Source organism: Melanostigma gelatinosum (genome assembly GCF_949748355.1).
Source record: "Melanostigma gelatinosum genome assembly, chromosome: 10".
Taxonomy (NCBI): Eukaryota; Metazoa; Chordata; class Actinopteri; order Perciformes; family Zoarcidae; genus Melanostigma; species Melanostigma gelatinosum.
Window position 1 is genome coordinate 16,190,358 of NC_136643.1, and position 17,984 is coordinate 16,208,341.

At 42.6% G+C, this 17,984-nt stretch overlaps 1 protein-coding gene across 1 annotated transcript in view; it reads right to left on the reverse strand.

Moving 5' to 3' along the window:
• Positions 1–17,984, reverse strand: part of myo3b (myosin IIIB) — a gene marked incomplete at its 3' end in the record, with an annotated part of 46,976 nt that overhangs the window by 17,373 nt on the left and 11,619 nt on the right. Inside the window, exons 9-24 of the mRNA XM_079276888.1 lie at positions 16,952–17,107; positions 14,296–14,380; positions 14,091–14,207; positions 13,614–13,718; positions 13,279–13,362; positions 12,958–13,160; positions 12,783–12,881; positions 12,563–12,677; positions 12,344–12,470; positions 11,896–12,106; positions 10,956–11,103; positions 9,626–9,779; positions 9,331–9,419; positions 9,025–9,154; positions 2,678–2,757; positions 750–827 (exon numbers count right to left, since the gene is read on the reverse strand). Of these exons, the coding sequence (XP_079133014.1) occupies positions 750–827; positions 2,678–2,757; positions 9,025–9,154; positions 9,331–9,419; positions 9,626–9,779; positions 10,956–11,103; positions 11,896–12,106; positions 12,344–12,470; positions 12,563–12,677; positions 12,783–12,881; positions 12,958–13,160; positions 13,279–13,362; positions 13,614–13,718; positions 14,091–14,207; positions 14,296–14,380; positions 16,952–17,107 (1,981 nt within the window). The remainder of the gene's footprint in view (positions 1–749; positions 828–2,677; positions 2,758–9,024; positions 9,155–9,330; positions 9,420–9,625; positions 9,780–10,955; positions 11,104–11,895; positions 12,107–12,343; positions 12,471–12,562; positions 12,678–12,782; positions 12,882–12,957; positions 13,161–13,278; positions 13,363–13,613; positions 13,719–14,090; positions 14,208–14,295; positions 14,381–16,951; positions 17,108–17,984) is intronic.

Consider the following 17,984-nt stretch of genomic DNA (forward strand, 5'->3'; position numbering starts at 1 on the left):
ACAAGCTGAATAGTAATTTGCTGTAATAATCAGCCCCCAACAGGATCTGGCAGACATTTTCCGTCAATATTAATAAATAAATAGTCGTTCATTTGAACGAACAGCTAACAAGATAGGTTACAACTTGGAAATGTGTTATAAAGCTTGTTACAGGCTCTGCCAAACTCCAAAAAGTCACAACCTGTTTGTGAATTCTCATAGAGACGTGATTTAACCAACCTCAATGGAGTTAAGCGAGTATATTATACAACAATGTCATTTGGTCGTCATTAAAAGGAGTTCTGTGCTCTTTTCTATTGATGTCACGATAATGAAGAGGTTTAGTGGTTGATACCAATACCAGTGAAATTCCACAGTTCTCCGTACCGAAATCAATATCACGGTAAAAACAAAAGCGATAGCTTTGAGCTCGTGTTAGGAAGTTAAACAAGTCATAACTTCCTCTCTAATATGTATTTTAAATTGCTGTGAACACATCTCCTTCAAACAAATGTATCTATTCAGGTTTCTTGGTCAAAAATGACAAGATTATATTTTAACACATACATTATAATTTACCTTCGCCTCTTTTTTCATAATGAAACTCAATGCAATCTTTTCTCCTTTATTTCAAAAGTTAAAAAGTTATTTCTGAAAAATTGTGAAACTGGATGTTTGGGTGAACAAAGTAGAACAAAAGAGTTCAGGACGTCAACAAACTTTTGGTGGTTGTCAAGACAGTTCAGCAGCATAAAAGAGAAAACACCTACGCGGAAATAGGAGGCTACAGTCTGTCTCCTCATGTTGGTGGTTTCTTCTGGGTGACGCATCAGCTCCATGGTGTCCACCTGAACACAAACACTCACAATGAGCACGCCGCATCTGTACACAGGCCAGACTCAGGCCAACAGCGTCACTGCAAAAGCAGCAGATTCAAATGAGATTCCGTTTGTTTGCAACCTGACTTCCTCGGCGGGCCCTGTCGAGATGAAGGTATTATTACAGCAGGTCTCCTTCCTCCCAATGGGCCAGTTGGGAATACACAGCTGTACTAACTGTGCCGTCTGTATAAGATAGCCCCATAAACACTTAAAGCTAACAATCTAGAGAATAACTCTGCACTGCTGTGGGGCATGGGAACATTGCGGAGCATTCTGAGTAATGAGACCAGCCGTCACCAAAGCAGACAGTCATCCCGACGACGGATTAACGAGGACACAATATAAGCTTTTTAATGGCCTTCGCAGTTCATGGCTTCATCAAAATTAATGATGCAATAGATATTTTATGGTAAGTCTACGTCGCAAAGTGCATATCTTAATCCTTTATTCCACCGTCGTGAAGAGGAAGAAAGGTACGTCAAACGTAAACTGAGTTACACGGAGAGAGGAGTCGGATGCCGGACGCTTTGCTTTTTTGAAAGGAGATCACACGGAAGTACAAACGGTTTTCGTACTTCCACTCGGCTAACAACCGTCACACGGCTTTAATCTGGTCGCACTGGTAACTTCCTGTAAGTATCAGCTTCGGTCAACTTTCCCCCCCCCCAACTCTGATTGAGGGCATGACGGCGGCATACATATTACATCAATCACAGTGATTTGTTAAAAGAAGCCCCTTCTTGTTCAAGAATAACCAAGAAGGTACTTACAGGCAAAGTTCAACAAAGTTTCTCCACAGCTAGATTGGCCTGTGTTTGTGTCCCACGTTTAAGTGTTTCTATCGTCTAAAAAGACACATCACGGAGCATTTGTTTACATCGATAATGCAGAATTGAGTTACATTTTCCGAAGCTGCACACAATTCAAAGACAGCGAAAACATAGTTAAAAGTGTGAATTTGGATTTCAATGATGATCAGTGGATATTTAGAAACAGATTTTGATTTGGACTCATTTCCTGTTTCGACATAAGTCTGACCTTCAATTGGTGTTTGGGAGACTTTGAGTACGGCACATGTTGGAAATAAAGGAAGAGAGAAGTGGAAAGACAAGAAGCTGAAATTCAGGGGTGAATTCACAATATTTTTTTTTAAACAGAGAACAACCACAAATAATTCCACAAAGGACAAAGATATTTCTCTTCTCATATTTCAGACAATATGATTTACCAAATGCTTCCCACGAAATAAAGTTAAATCGGCACAATGAAACGGATGATGTGCGAGTCCAAGAGAGAGAAAGGTTGAAAGTCCCTGCTGTCAAGAAACCTTTTGGCTACAACGTTCTGGTGCTAAAACTCATTGTAGTGTGTGTGACACCATAAGAAGTACCTGGAAGAAACTCGGCATGTAGAGCATCAACATAAACACAATTAATAAACAACAGTAAGCCTTAGTGTTGCTACATGAAACTGTCCGGGCCTCTTATGGAAGTAAGTTCATGCAGTTATTCCAGTTGATTTTAGAAGACCGACAGTTCCCCCCCCCCCCCCCCCCTAAAAATACTTTAGTGCCCATTAACAACGAAACAACAATAGTTGATGAGTTTGAAAACTACTTTCATGCCGTAGACACCGAATGCCAGATGGCGATGCTGCATCACCACAAGCAAGACAGCAAACATAACAGGGTATTCAATTAATGTGGCTGTGCTTCACGGCGCAGGTTTTACTGGGTTTCTTATGGCGCAGTGCCTGTGAGCAACAAATAAAAAAACATGATGTTCTCAGATGGGATGATTTGTGCTACGGGAGCTCACCTTGGCGCGTCCTGAACCGAGCTGCGGTGGCAGAGATCTGGAGGCAGCGGTGATCCTGGCTCTGGACGTCGCCAGATTTCCTGTTCAAAAGCAAACCATGAAAAACAGTCAAGAGCAGTCGCGTCCGGTCTCATTTAAAGCTGAGCAACCGTGTGAAATACAGGGAATCAATGACAATTCAGAGTGAACTTTGGGATGATATTGTTTCTTTTTTTAAAGATATAAGGAAAACAAAGTGAACAGCCGCACTACTATGTTAAGAGTTGTGTTCATACTGCAGCACAATATAGGAGAGAGTTCAGAGGGAGCCTAAATCTCAGCTGAATCCCATGGACTCAGGAGTGCAGCTGCGTGCACAGCAGTCCAACAGCCCCACACACAGCAGAAAGGATATGAACATATGCAAGACAGTCTGAACATTTCAAAGTTTCTGCACAAGATGTCCAAATGTTTTCTCTGGCTATATCTTCAGAGGCTAAACTGTGATTAATAGCGGTGAAAGAAGCCTTTGAAGCAGGATTGGTGACATCAAAGTCCTAATCCATGGGTGGCAGGATTTTTATAATGAGTGGGAAGTATCTTAACACATTTCAAAGGGTTTACTCCATGAATAAACAATAGCTGCACAGATGTGCCACACACACCTTTAGAAAAATACGTCTGCAGACACAGGAGGCAGCATTACCCAAGCAGCCGTGTATGGCAAGGAGGGAAAGCTTTGTAAGTTTTTTAAGATAAAGCTGAAGTGACAGGCCAACAATTGTTCTAGATTTTCTACCGCACACAGACGAACTCCTAAAATGCAAATACGTCGTCAGCTCCTGCAGTATGATTTCAAGACTCGCGTCAGTTGTCGAGGACAGTGTCTGACAGGGAGCCAGACACTGAAACACTGGATCAGCGCCTGGCTCTCTCAGATGACTGCAATATCAAGTGTGTATTAGAAGCGTCAATCAAACACTGAGGAGATCAAAATCTATTTATGAAGGATTAATTAACAGCCAGACCACTTCTAACTTTAGACAAAGAACGTCCTACGTGTGCCAAAGGTTTTAAAGTGATCCAAAGCAATGTGGTGTCTCATGGGCCCAACACGTATGTGTGCACACACACACACACACACACACACACGTAAATGCACGCACACACACGTAAACGCACACACACACAGCTGTAGTCAAAACAAGCCAAAACATATGATCTGAGAGAACTTCAAAAGGACTCTAACAGTCTTTTAAGCTAGTGATGATACTGCTTTTAGCATTTGAGTTATCTGCTGAATTTTTATTTATTTATCTCCTCATTTATTCTGCCATTAATACATTTTGCATTTTGGTAAACAAACTAAATACAAGATATTCTGTCACATTAAAATATGCACTTTTATGTTTGTTAATAATGTGCTTGAAAGAGTATCCACAGGTTGAGAATCTCAACCTAAAAATAGAAGAAAGGAAAGTGTAAAATATGATAACATGGAAATATGAGCAGTTAATTGCTCATTATGAACACATGTTTGTGAGAGGGCCTTGTGTTCAGGATCACAGGGACAGATTTTACATCCTCAAACGCCCCTTCGGCACAATCAACAAAAACAAAAAAACACACACAAAAAAAAATATGATCTTTGAGAACGGGAGCTGTTAAACTGTGTCGGGTATATTACCAGCACACAGGCAGGCAGGGCCCCGCTCCAATTAGCCCAGAGTAAAGCTGGATGGATTAATTGGAGTGGGTCTTGTGCAAATGAAGTGCGCTCTCTCCTCTCCCCATTAGTGCTGCTGGGCCGGATCATCTGAGCACATTTGTCATGATGAATTAGCGGCTGCGAGTGGAACGAGCTCATGGAGTGTCACTGTGCTTTCACGCCTCTCACTTCCATGACACCATCAAGGGGAGATGAAGGGGCTGCGCCGCGATGAGAGAAACTATGACAGTTGTACCTAAGCCTTGCAAATGGACACTCGCTTCTTTCTTCATGTATTCCTTGGCGGGTTGTATTAATTCATTCTTCTGGCGGGTTTTCATACCCCCTCCTGACTAGATGATTAGAGCATGGGTTAATAGTCAGCATCCTCAAAGATTTCCGTCTCCTGAGACATGAAACCAAGGGAACACCTGTGATGTCCGGCCTGAAAGAAGACCTTCTAATTTAGAAACAGTGGGGAACTCGTCTAATGATGTGAATTATAATTATTCAAACGCAGAGACGAGCAAGAAAAGGGAAGACTCCTTTTTTGACAGTGGTTTCAGTTAAAAAAAGGCCAAATATGTTTTTAGTTCCAGCTTGAGGCAGTTTTTAATTTTGTCAGCACTCTTTAAATAGATATATGATGAAAATAAAATCATAGAGAAGAAGAGTTTTAGATAAAAGCTTAATAATTACAAGAGGAGCAGGTGAGGGGCATATTTCCCATCAGGTCATTCAGTCTTGAGACACAGGCGGTGGAGGAGCGTCCCACTGATCGTTTCTGCTTCACGCATGTTGCTCTTGGCATGGACTTCCAGGACAAACAGAGTGAGGCAGAGCAGTGTGTGGGGAGGGGGGGGGAAGAGTCTCCAGAAAGAGAAAAAGCCTTCCTTGGCATCTGTGCGTTCACTTTGAAAATTAAGCCCAGCAAGAATCCTGTAGGAAAAAAAAAAGCTCAAGCTGGCAGTTGTATTGGGGTGTTCTATTGACAAGAATAGTCAATGTGCTTGGGATTAAAAAGCAATCCCGCGTTCAATATGTCACCTCCCTACACGCTTTTATCAGTGCCAGTGTGCGTCTTGTACTTCAGAAGCTGTGGATCGAGCTGTCGACACGGGGGACAATCAAAGTTGTAAGAGAGAGCAGCCTTCCCGAGCTGAGTGAGCAGAGGCTCGCTAGCTATCGCCGCCGCTCTCCCGCTCTCTTTTTGAAAACATGTGATCTAGAAACTCAACTCAGCAACCAAGCAAATGAGATTAAAGCACCCATAACCCCCGCTGCCCTCCCCACCCTCCATAACCACCGCCGTTTATGCCTAGAGATGGCTCCGGGGGCTGTTGATTTAAATGCCATCCACTACTGTCAGAGCAGATCAATCATAAAAAGCATGGTGTAATTGGCTGTTAGTGACACAACACAGTGTTGCATTTATCAAAGGATGTTGTACCATGTGACTTAGGAAAACCGGTTCCTCGCTATTGAAGTGCAGGGCTGTCAAAAACCCCACTGCTGACTCAAAACATTCCCCAATTCCACGATTAGGGGAGAAATTGAACAAAAGTACGACTTGGTTGAGTGTCTCTTTTGGTAGCGGGAGTGTGTGGAAGTCGAGTGAAAGACTGTGGTGTCTGCCCACTGGGATGAAAAAGGCTTCTGCTGGGAGAGAACAAAGAGCCAAATGTGTCATATCGCTGGGAGAGGCCTGTCATTGCTTCACAGGAGGATCTCCGAACATGAAGGGAGACAGACGGAGATGCAGAGGACGGCAGAACTGCAACTGTGGCTTCATGTGAAGACGTAAAAAAGCAATGTAAAGTGTTCAATATCGATGATGGACTTGAACTTATAACCCCTGATATCTCACAGGAGCATATTGTGGAGCTTGTTTTGTTAACTCCCCCAGTGTTCCCATTGTACAATATGAGCAAGACATCTTGTCACTCCTGACCTGAGATTGTGGAAAACCATTGTTGTAAAATTCTGTCTTGGGCAAAATAATTGAACGGATCTTTTACGAAAAGTATAAATACCACAATATAAAGATACGTCACACGTTTAAGTATAAGTACTGCATCTCAAATATTTAGCATTAGCAGCAAAATGGCAGTGTTATGTCATCTTAATTTATTATTATTACCAATGCAAATGTATGGTTGCAGATCATGGCGAATCTGATTTCACCACTTAAATCAGTTAACTACAACTAAAATACAAACACCTCAAAAACGACAGTATTTGAGTGAATGTACCCCTGCATGCAAATAGTAAAGCCACATACATAATGAGATAGCGTGAGAATGAGAAGAGACAGATTCAAGTCATGGTTGTCTGCTCACAGATTAACTATTAAAAATAAAAATACATAAATTCATAACATCTCAATTCTGCCTCATCTTAAATTAGGAGAACTAATATTCCAGGTGTAAAATCTTTGATGCTCCGTGCAAATCAGACTGAGTACAATACATCAGCATCTACAGCTTGGAAGTTTAATCACATACGTTTTTCAAAAGCTCAGCATGGCCTGCATACGATTCAACATGGCAACAAATTGCACTAGTGAAGTGCAGGTCTTGCTCAAACAGTACCAGTCATTTTTCTTTCTACGTGTAGCATACATTACAAAGTGTTAAAACCCTGGCAAGTATAAAATATTACACTCCACTCTGCACATCCTCCATTTCCACCGTGCTCTGACAAAGGACTGGCAGTCTTGAGGCGCTGTGTGTGTGTGTGCAGATGTGCCAGGCCGCCCTGTGGCTACACACACACCCACCGACAGAGACCCATACTGTGACCTGCAGGCTGCCCAGGCACCGGTAGGCCCTACTGAGCCCAGCCAATTCAAACACTGTGATCCCCCTGATCTGGGAACGGCCCTGGCTCCGATGAATTTGTCCATGCAAATACATCCCATTTCCTCTGACAAAACACCACCACATGTCCAAGCCTCAAGGACCCACATTCTGCAGCGCTCAAGTGGCCTGGGAGCTTTTCACTTTCTGGGGCCCTCTTAGTTTCCTACTGTTCTCCAAACATGAACTGCATCGATACTCAGGCCATCACTATTCTCAATCTGCTGTGTGGAATGAATGAGAAGTGTACTGACATATTGCATAAACGTGGAATGTTTAAACTTGTTTGAAGAGAGAGATGATGTGGTTTAGAGGAATTGTTCCTGTATTACTGGAAGCTTTGATATGCGTGCAAGCAGAAACATCAACATTCTCTGCATGTTAGTGTGTAGTTTGACATCCCAGATCTACTCTTTTACTTCCATCCCAGTGTCAGGCTGCAGGTCTACGAGGGTGTCCCCTAGTGGTGACACTGTGAGGATGTGACCCAGCGTGTGAAGCCACCCTGGTGTAAAACAGATTTCCATCAGATCCCCCCAGATAATGGTAATTTCACAGATTAACAGTGAATCTATAATGTGAAGTAAAATGCAAATTAAATCCTCCGACTCCAAAGGAATAACTGCGAGCGTATTGCAGTCATACTGCCTTTACATGAACATGTAAAAGAATAGATTTACTGTGTGCTATAGAGCTTTTGGGGGGATAAAAAAGGCTCAAACTGCCCAACACAGTTTATTTCTGCAACAAATCATCACATTAACTTGATTCAGACTGAATGACAGGACAGAGAAAGTGCAGAGGAACAAAAAGGAAATAAAGAAGCTTTTAGATCTAACTCACACTATGTTAGCAGCAGTAAACATTATGGCACATCTTAGTATCTCTTCACTGCCTTTGTGCACTGAAATGAAGTGTGCACTAAATTTGTTTTTATAGGGTGTACTCCTCTGAAGCAGTTAATTGCAGAAAGGAAGTGGCTGAAGGCTCCCTTGTGCACAACCTGCAATTGAAGTTTACAGACACATCACACAGATTCCTACTGGAGTCTCAGCTAAGGTGCCTTTTGTAAATGGAAGCTTCTTTTAATGCCGCTGGGACTGAAAGCAGGCATTTACAGGTCCCTAAAAAGGAAGTGAATCACATAATGTGGCTTAGCTGAAATAAAGTAGGAAGTGGGAATCTGATAATTTAACACATCTATTCGCATTTCAGCTAAGTCAAGTGACCAGGAGGCCTCAGCCACGGCTAATGACGGGCACATTACTCTACCTTCATTTTAGCAACAGAAAAGAGGTGGGAAGAGTGGCTTTTGTATTCTTTAAATACTGTTTCTTCATCCCCTGGGTATTTAGAAACCTTATCATGAAAATATCCCACTGCACCCACAATCTGTAGATAGCATTCAGACGTGGGAAACCAAGAGGGACAGCTTATTGAAAATAAAAACAGAGCGCCGCGCAGAGAGCTGAGCCGCTCAAGAGATAATGGAGACCGCAGATTTATTTGAGCGCGGCACACAGAGGCTTGAAATGAAGGGGGACCAGGAGATGCCCGGGAGCCGCATCTTTAAGAAAACCCACTTACCTGAACATGTATGGAAGCAGTAGACACCAGCACAATTCACAGAGTACTACAGTCAGAACCCCGCATTGTTAACAATAGTTTGTCTCAAAGGAAAGTTTCCATCACCATTTCCATTGTGGTTAGCGGTAGAATAATGCCCCCCCCCCCCCCCCCCGTCAGTGGCTGAGATGTTCCACATTGTTGTATTTTTCACTGAGGCCTGTATTGTGGCATACCTGTTTTAGTTAAGGGGTTCGAGAACAGCTGCTGCAGAAGTTTGTTCTCTGATGTTCTCAGAACTACAACGATGTCTGCCGGAAGAGTGTCTCTGTTCTTCTCCAAGAAACCGTTCACGTTGTACATTACCTGTCGAGCAGGACACAAGACACAAGCTGTAACTCTAAATGTCACTCGCATTTTAAAGGAGCCAATCTGATTTGTCATTATGGTAATATCAATGAAATACTTATTGTTCATACTCATTTCATACCACACTTCTTATCATACCAATGAACAATGTATTGCACCGACTCATTTGATACCTTTCCGGCGTAATGCTGAATCCCAAAACAAAGCTCCACACGTTTCGGTATCCAGAAGTACTTGCAGCGCAAATTGTCCTCAAATTTATCTGTTGGCCATAAATGAGAAAGGCGCAAAAAGTTAAAGGTAAAAAAAGATGCTTCTATCAGCACAGGCAGGAACCTTTTTCAAGAACATAAGCTGCGTGGCAAGAGCTGGAGCTACATTCAAAGAAGCAGTGAGCTCTGTCCTCTTATATTCATGTTTTGTGGATTTTTGTTTGTCTGTTGTCTGAGCATGTTGAAGGGGTCTTACCCACTAAGGTCTGGTCAGTGGCCTGAGGGAAGCGGCTCTCCTCGTCCATTAAGGACAGCAGACCCATGGGCTTCTGCAGGAACATGTCCAGGATGGGCCTGTTGTCCTCGTAGTCCACCAGGCTGGCATCCACCCCCTCGCTCTGGTATTCCATCTAATTAGAACCAGTGAATGTAGAACAATCTCGTTGATGATTTCTCTAAATGACCCAATTAAACAATCTGGGCTAAATATGATTTGTGCATGTGTGTGTGTGTGTGTGTGTGTGGGGAAGAGTTTCTAGTCAACAAAACCAAACAGCTGCAGCCGCCTGTGTGCGTCTATTGCTGAAGTTCACAGCATAATAGAGTGTTCTACTGAATGCATAAAACCGAGCAGCTCTGAACTAACAAATAGAGCCACTTACTTATTTATAATTAATTTCACTTTGCAAATAACCCAGAGTCATATCGTATTATTGCATCTGCTTAATTTCGGATCAAAAAGTTGTTTTAAATATATATTTTACTAATAAAGTGGAACCAATGGATCTAAACCGTCTTCATGTTTAAGTCATTAAGTCAGAATAATCAGTTTCCGCGTACAGACACCAAATAAAAATCCCTTTTCCACAGAAAGCCCCCCTTTGCATTCAGAAGAGGAACTTTTCCACAAACTCAAAGACCTTATTTTCATTGATCACTGTTGTAATTAATGTGCAAATGTTAATTGTCGCTTCCAGTTCTGGTCCCGGAGAATGCTTAATGAAATATAAATGAATGAGCAGGAAGTATTATGGGATTTCATGAGCGGGATCCTGCCTCAATGAATGATCTTACTTGTATTGTACCTTGTGTTTTCTTCGGTACATGTGTTGCTGTATGAATTTAAATATAAAGCAGTTAGTATGAATAAAAGTGCCCTTCCACATCTTTCCATTTAGAAGGACTGTTGCAAAGTTACCGCGGACTGAAAGGCATTGTAGCAAAACTGGTTCTTGATTAATGTCTATTCATTTCCATCAAGGAAAATAAAGACTGATCGCACTTCAGGGTAAACAACTTCATTGAATCAATTAAGAGTGTAATTTGCTGGTGCGTAACGGTACAAGCAATCCTTTACACGTCACCGCCTGGCTAAAAGCTAAATGTTCATGTTAAGAGCATCTCTGCGCTGATGGATGTGATAAACACAAATAACATTAAAATGACTGATTTCCGTAAGTGTTTTAAAGGTAAACATTTATATCCAGTGTTTATTGTTGTGCGGATGCATTCATTTCAAGCACATTACATGACATTCATAAGCATGTTGAATTTGCACAGACATACTAACATCATGTCACGCTCACCTGTTCAAGGGCAAATATGTGCTGGTTGAAGTAAAACTGAATCTGCTCATTTGCGATGTTGATGCACAGTTGCTCAAACGAATTATTCTTGAAGTTCTCAAATCCAAAAATGTCCAGGATTCCCACATTCATGCCGCTCTCTGCGGCGCTTCAAAGGAGGAAAAGAGGACAAACAAACGTATTCTTCTATGTTACAGAACAAGCAAATCCCCAGCAGGCGCATTCAAACTTTAACGATGATCCGAGTTCAACCCAATAAACAGAGTCTGGTCTGGACGGCCTCCAGTAGTCTGATGAGAAATCATAAACGTCAGCTCTCAAAAAGTCAAAGCTTCTTATAATGGTTTTATTTGTCTCTTTTGATTTAACCTCCTGTCGTTTTCAATATTGGCACAAACAATACTTACTTTTACGGCACAGCATGAAGACTAAACACCCTGCATTCCATATGCAGTGCTTCAAGCTGCTGCTTTTCATGATCAGTCATTACCCGCCGTACGCAGAGGTCACCTTTAGTCTGTGCTCGGGGGTTGTTAATGGCAATAAGGAAACGGCAAAGATGACTGGAATGCGCTGGCGTTTGTACATCTGTGAGAGGCGACTCCTTGACAGTAGACGCTCATATTTATGAAGGAATTCTTTTGGATCAATGAACAGCCTCTTTGCAGTCTCTCTGAAGTCTTTTTAATCATCTGAACATTATTTTCTCTGCACGCAACTCTGTTTTAAAAATGTATTAAAACTGTTTTTCGCACTCCTTTTGCTTGGTCTTGTGCCTGCCTATTGATATTCTCCTCTGCATGTTTGCATCTACCTCTACAGAAGTCCGTAAAGGTCATCGGAGCTTCGCAGAAACTCTGCGCGATCGCTCAAGATAATCGAAGAGGAGAGAGTTACAGAAGAACGTCCACGCGGATCTTTATCGCCGGCAGACGCTCACCAGATCTTCATGTCAGGCTGCAGCAGGGTGTTGATGCGGTTGACTATCCAGCTGAAGAGGCGTCCGTACAAGGCCTTGGACATGGCGTCCCGGACGTCGGCGGCCTTGTCCACGGTGTTGGTGCGGATGATGGTCTCGCCCCTGGTGACCACACACTGAGAGGTCAGCGCCTCCTGGAGTTCCTCGGGGCCGATGCAGAGGAGAGAAGCGGCTGAGAGGAAAGACAAGAGAGGAAATCAGTTTGATAATCAAGAGCTCGTCAGCCTTTATCGTGAGCATACAAATAGGTCACAGCCATCTCTTATTGCGGATGTCTGAGCTACTTTACGTTTCTTTATGTCAATTGAAAGGGATTCTAGTCTTTTGGATGTGTCACTGTTATAACTGCTTACAGAGAACTGACCGCTGGTTTCGCTCCACACATTGCATAATGTATTGTATCTCTCACCGTTCTCTAAGGACTCTGAATTAGGCACTTCGCTCTTATCAGTCTGGTGTTGGGATGTGATGGAAGCAAATTCAATATTGCCGGTGTTCAAAACGGCTGAGAGAATTCTGTAAACAGAGTTGACCTCCTAAAACGAAAAGAGAAGAACAAATAGACATATTATAGTATGTAATTGATTCGCGACCAAGTACTGTATGTTTTGATCCAGTATTAAAGTACCTCTTCAGTAAAGCCGATATTTCGGAAGCACTCCTGAATTGCGTCAAACTGCTCCGTGTACAGTTTGCTGGAGACAATGTCTTGCATAACTTTACAGTGCTGGCTGTCAATATACCTGCAGATGCACAAGTAACGATCAATATTGATGCTTCGACACGATGGGAAGGGAGAGATGGCAGGATTATTACGAACGTGTCAAAGTCAATCCTGCTGTGCGAACCTGGGAGGCGTCCTGTCTGGCAGCCTGTAAGTCTTCAGCTTGTCTTGGTGGTAAAGCCCAGCATATATGTAATAAAATATGTGGAAGTTTTTCTCCCCCCTGAAAGGAAACAAACCGAGCAGTTAGAAGTGTGACAAAGGGATCTCCAGTCAGACCAAGCCTGAGCAGCACATACATAGCCTGCTTGATGACCCTCGACTTCTCCAGCAGATACTCGGATATCTTGGCCCCGATAACCGCCCCGGTGGGTGTGAACTTCATCTCCAGGTATTTGCCGAAGCGGCTGGAGTTGTCATTTATAGCTGTGCAGGCGTTTCCGAAGGCCTCTACAAGGGGGTTCACCTGCAAGATCTTCTCACGCAGCGTCCGGTTGTTTGCCTGAGAGCAGCAACACGTTTCTTTGAACTCTAATTGTCATATTTTTGATATTCGTGCAGTATTCAGCACAAGTATTTATACGTTCAACAAAGAGAGGATGGCCACGCTGCTAGTATACCTTTCCCAAGAAGGTAAGATGTTGGACGATCAAATGAGCGCTCTCTGTTTTCCCGGCACCGCTCTCCCCACTGATTATGATACACTAAAACAAAAGGAAACAAAAAACGAAGAAAGGAATATTTATATTATATTGCATACAATTCTCCCTGTTTTTAATGATTTAAACAGGCAAACGTCTTGAAGAGAATTAAATCTCTTCTTCAAGAAAGACTACATCCCTCCCAAACATTTAAAAACATTGTTTAACATAACTTTCTTCACAGATGTGAATCTTTATTCTATCAATTTTACAATCCGAGTCTTCACTGATCAAATTATTTTTCTGCAGAGTACCTGGTCTTTGCAGAAGGTCACCATGCCTCGGTAGGCTGCATCTGCAGTAGCAAAGATGTGTGGAGGGTTGTCAGCCCTCTTCACACCATGGTACAGCTTAGAGAACTAAGAGAAGGCACATAAATACAAAAGGCATTTGCATTAAACAGCCATAGTCTACAGCCATGCTCACAGCTCTGTGGCTGTTACTTGGACACGGCAGTGTTTTTAGCTGAACGCTAACGTCAGCATGCTCGCAATGACAATGTCAAAGATACTGGAAGTACAAAGATGCAACATTTTAAGCAACACCAATGGTTTGAAATGTTATGCACTTCCTGTCTGCTCAGGCGTGGTCATGATGTGTGTCCCTAAACATAAAGTATAATATATCCACTCGGGCCGGACCAATGGCATGACTCATGCGAAATCATTCATTGCTTCCATTGAGATGAGGAAACCTTTGGGAACATTTTGTGTCACTGGTCCGTAACCAACCTGGGGAGAGTAGATGCTAAGATTCTGGAAAGGGTTGAGAGCAATGAGGATGTCACCAACATAAGTGTACAGCTGCAGCTCATCATATCTCTTCTGGAGATGGCTGATTATTGTCTCCTGTAGAACAGAAAAACACACGTAACATCAAGAACATTGTGCCTTGGACCGGTCAATACAAGATGAGATCAACATAATTCAATCCTACCTCATCTAAGAACTCCAAGTTCACCAGATCATCATCGGGACAGCTCTCTATTATGAGGGTTTTACGAGTATTGATCCGCTCGTGCCTGTATGAAGCCAAGGACATGATAATGCCTCAGAAAGCTGTAAAGTGACCACCAAAGGAGAAACAGTAGGTTGACTGGCTGAATGTAAGACTCAGTCACTTCCACGGTTTGTTTGAAGCCCTTAAAGCTCTCCCGGGGGACACATCTCCCATTATCACAAGCTGTGATTGCACTTCATCTGTGTTTTGACCTATCACTCTCAAATGAGCCCCAGTGGGCAGAGGTCAGCACAGAGCCAGCTGCCTCCATGGAGCTGTGGAAAACATCAGGGGACACCAGAGAGTGTGTGAAAGAGAGCAAAAGAGAGCTGCGTCTGTGAGTGCCTCCTGCTTTATGTGTCGATATGTGTGTGTACATGTGCATAATATACTCCAGTGTGTAGTGGATCAGTCCTTTCTATCAAACTTAAAGGATATGGTCGATGATATCCGAGGAAAACATCCAAACCAACACTGATTTGATCCTATTAACACGTGCGGTCTGTGTAGCCATTGCCTGGTGTATCTTATTCCTTCATAGAGCTCTATTGTTGTCAAAACCACACCAACGAGCCTCACAGCTGCACTTAGTGTCGTTACGTTCAACATTGCCGTATACATCTGCTGTCAAAGCCCAACAGGGCTGGGTTGCACCAGCTATTTGTGAATCCATCAGTATGTTTGTCTTTAAAGATAGTAATTATTAGCTAGTTTCAAACAAGTGATTTATTAAATCTTATTGCGCCAATAAAGGATCTGGTCATTTGTGCAGTTGTTGCTAGAAGACATTTGTATCGCCAATCAAATCTATCAATTAGCTTATGTAAACAGGAAGTCACTGAAGCATCGCAAACTGAAACATCCCTGACAAATACGGCTGTTTAAGGGGGTCATGTGACATATTAACATGAATTGAAAATCTTTTATAAATGTGGGTCTGACATTTTTTATACAAACATAGATGCAGAATTTTGTTTAAAAGTTACTAGTATTTATGCAGTTAAGGATTTTGTGTCAAGTGTCACATCTGCAAGCTAACGTTAGCATTGACTCAATAACTACAGCTATGCAACAGTTATACATGGCAGTGAGCTGGGAGTGAATATTTAGGGACAACTACCCTCTACATAGGAAGTAGTTGTTCGGTGCAACCTGTTTTAAGTTGGCGACATTCCTCGACGAGAAACAGTCTACAGAAAATGCACGATTTACTCATTTTTGAGTAACGTTTGTTAAAACATTACACAGATGTTTTGTTACTTTGTAGAAAAAACAACAATAATTCAATACAGTATTCACCCAAAATAAATGTCTTCACTAACACCAGCCTCGCGCTTGAATAAAAGCTAAAGAAAAAACATTTGAAACACTTCTCAATCCTTAACATTGCAAAACAATAAAATATCTATTTTAAACCAGATGCATCCATATTCTATTATAATAAATAATCAATCACAGCATGAATAAAAATATTCAGGCTTCAGGTTCGGAATTGTTTCCTCCTCTGCCTTTGAATTCATTTGGTATTCTGAATAAATTCGACGGCGCAGAAATAAAAGTCTCATGCTCGACATGTGGTCCCTCTGAAGTGAAGACTCGTCATCGTGTCCCTTTGGAGAGGGACCTGAGACCTCTAGCCTCTACCTCTCTCCTGCTTTGAAGTAAATCACGCTGTTCCACCTACGGCAGCTACTTTTAAGTTCTCTATGTCTTTATTCTTATCTGGAGTCATTGTGTGCTGATCTGTGGCATGAGAGACGAAACTAGGCGAGCCCAGTTCTCGCCCTACAAGCTCCTAATCCCATTATCCACTTTCACTGTGGACAGGAATTCGGGATCAGGCTCAGGCACCGACTCTGCACACTCTCGGGAGTAAACAGAGCTGGCACAACATCAAGACTCTCAGTCAAGGGTAGGTTCAGCGAACTCCTTTATGATGAAGATTAAGCAGCGCCAAAGTCAGTATTTCTCCAGGAGACTTCTGCTCTGTCATTTGCTGCCATGACCGTGTCTGGGTGAACTATCCATCATCGCACATTTCAGGACAAAAGCTCATGAACTCACGCTCTGACTCTTCATATCTACAGTATCTATTTATAGCTGCCATTTTATTCTGTCGAGAAAATATCTCGAGTTGTGTCTTTCAAAACCAAGCAAAACGGAAGGCAGCAGAGTTGAAATGTCACTTATTTTCCGAAGTAAATCAATCTTGAAATGAATATTTACTCCATGATTGGTTTAATCACATGGAAGTGCTTTGTACTAAGGACTTCCCATCAGACGGTTGCGACATCGACTGGCCTAAATGGCGTTTATTAATCAGCACAATCACTCCCTCTGAATTAGTCACACTCCCCTAACTTCTCTTTAATCACACACTGTAATGCCCATTACTGGGGCTCATCCTCATTTCTGAGTGTAAGAAGATGAGACCCTGCCCCCTACTGGACAGAAAGCATCCCTCCACTCAGTCAGTGCCCATCTGCTGCAACAAAATCTCTGAGGGCAGCACACAAATGAATTCGCGACCAGCTTTGTCACAGCAGCGTATCATTTATTCTGCAATTTTAGAGTGTAAAATCAAGGGACTTACTTGGTCTTGGTTTTGCAGCCCAGGTCTTGCTGCTCCTGGATGAGAGCAGCTAACTGCTGCCGTCGTGCCACATCCTTGCCGTGCGCCTGCTTGATGAAGGGATGCTCCAGGAGGTGGGTCACAGATGGACGAGCTTCAAAATCCTTTATCAGACACCTTACAATCACAAAAATAGAGGAGGCTTTGAGCATGTTCAGACAGACAAAGCCGCCAACGTTATCCATCTTTTTATATGCAATCTTAAAATCAGAGTGAATTAAACTGCTGAGGATAAACTGTGCGATCACCTGAACATTGTAGAAAGCTGGTTTGTTGAGACCAGTTCAGACAGACACTCACAGCCAGCAGAGAGCTCCTTGTGTTCTTATGTGTGGGGTCACTAATCTGTCATTCTCTGTCTGAGTACCACATGGTCCCGATCACCATGGCCCCCTGAGTCCAAACAAGCCTCGCTATGGCACGGCAGTAAGTCCTATCTGTGATGTGCAGTGTTTGCCAATAGGTGATGTCACTTTGTGATACTGGCCCATGGCCACACTTCTGCATCAGTTAGCTGCTGATACAAATGGTTGCAAAAACATTGACCACACACACAGGGGAACACTGGCTTTCATTTTTGACAGTTTGATATATTGTGAGACAGAAACTATGAAAGTAAATTACTTTAAATCCCCACCTGAACGCAACGATGCATCCATCAACAATCCACATTTGTGCTGTTCAATTACTTGTTCAGCTAAAGACTCAGTGTGTGTGTGTGTGTGTGTGTGTGTGTGTGTGTGTGTGTGTGTGTGTGTGTGTGTGTGTGTGTGTGTGTGTGTGTGTGTGTGTGTGTGTGTGTGTGTGTGTGTGTAAGCACTTCAGCACCAACTATTGCAGGCAGAGGCGAGATAGGAGAAAAACAGCAATCTAATTCCTTCTACCTAATCTACACTGGAATTCTGTTTCTTTTATCAGTTTGTTCAGCTCTGAAAGTTAATTCCATGAATTCATTAGCGTCAGGACATTAAGCAGAGGTTGCTGCTATTAGCAG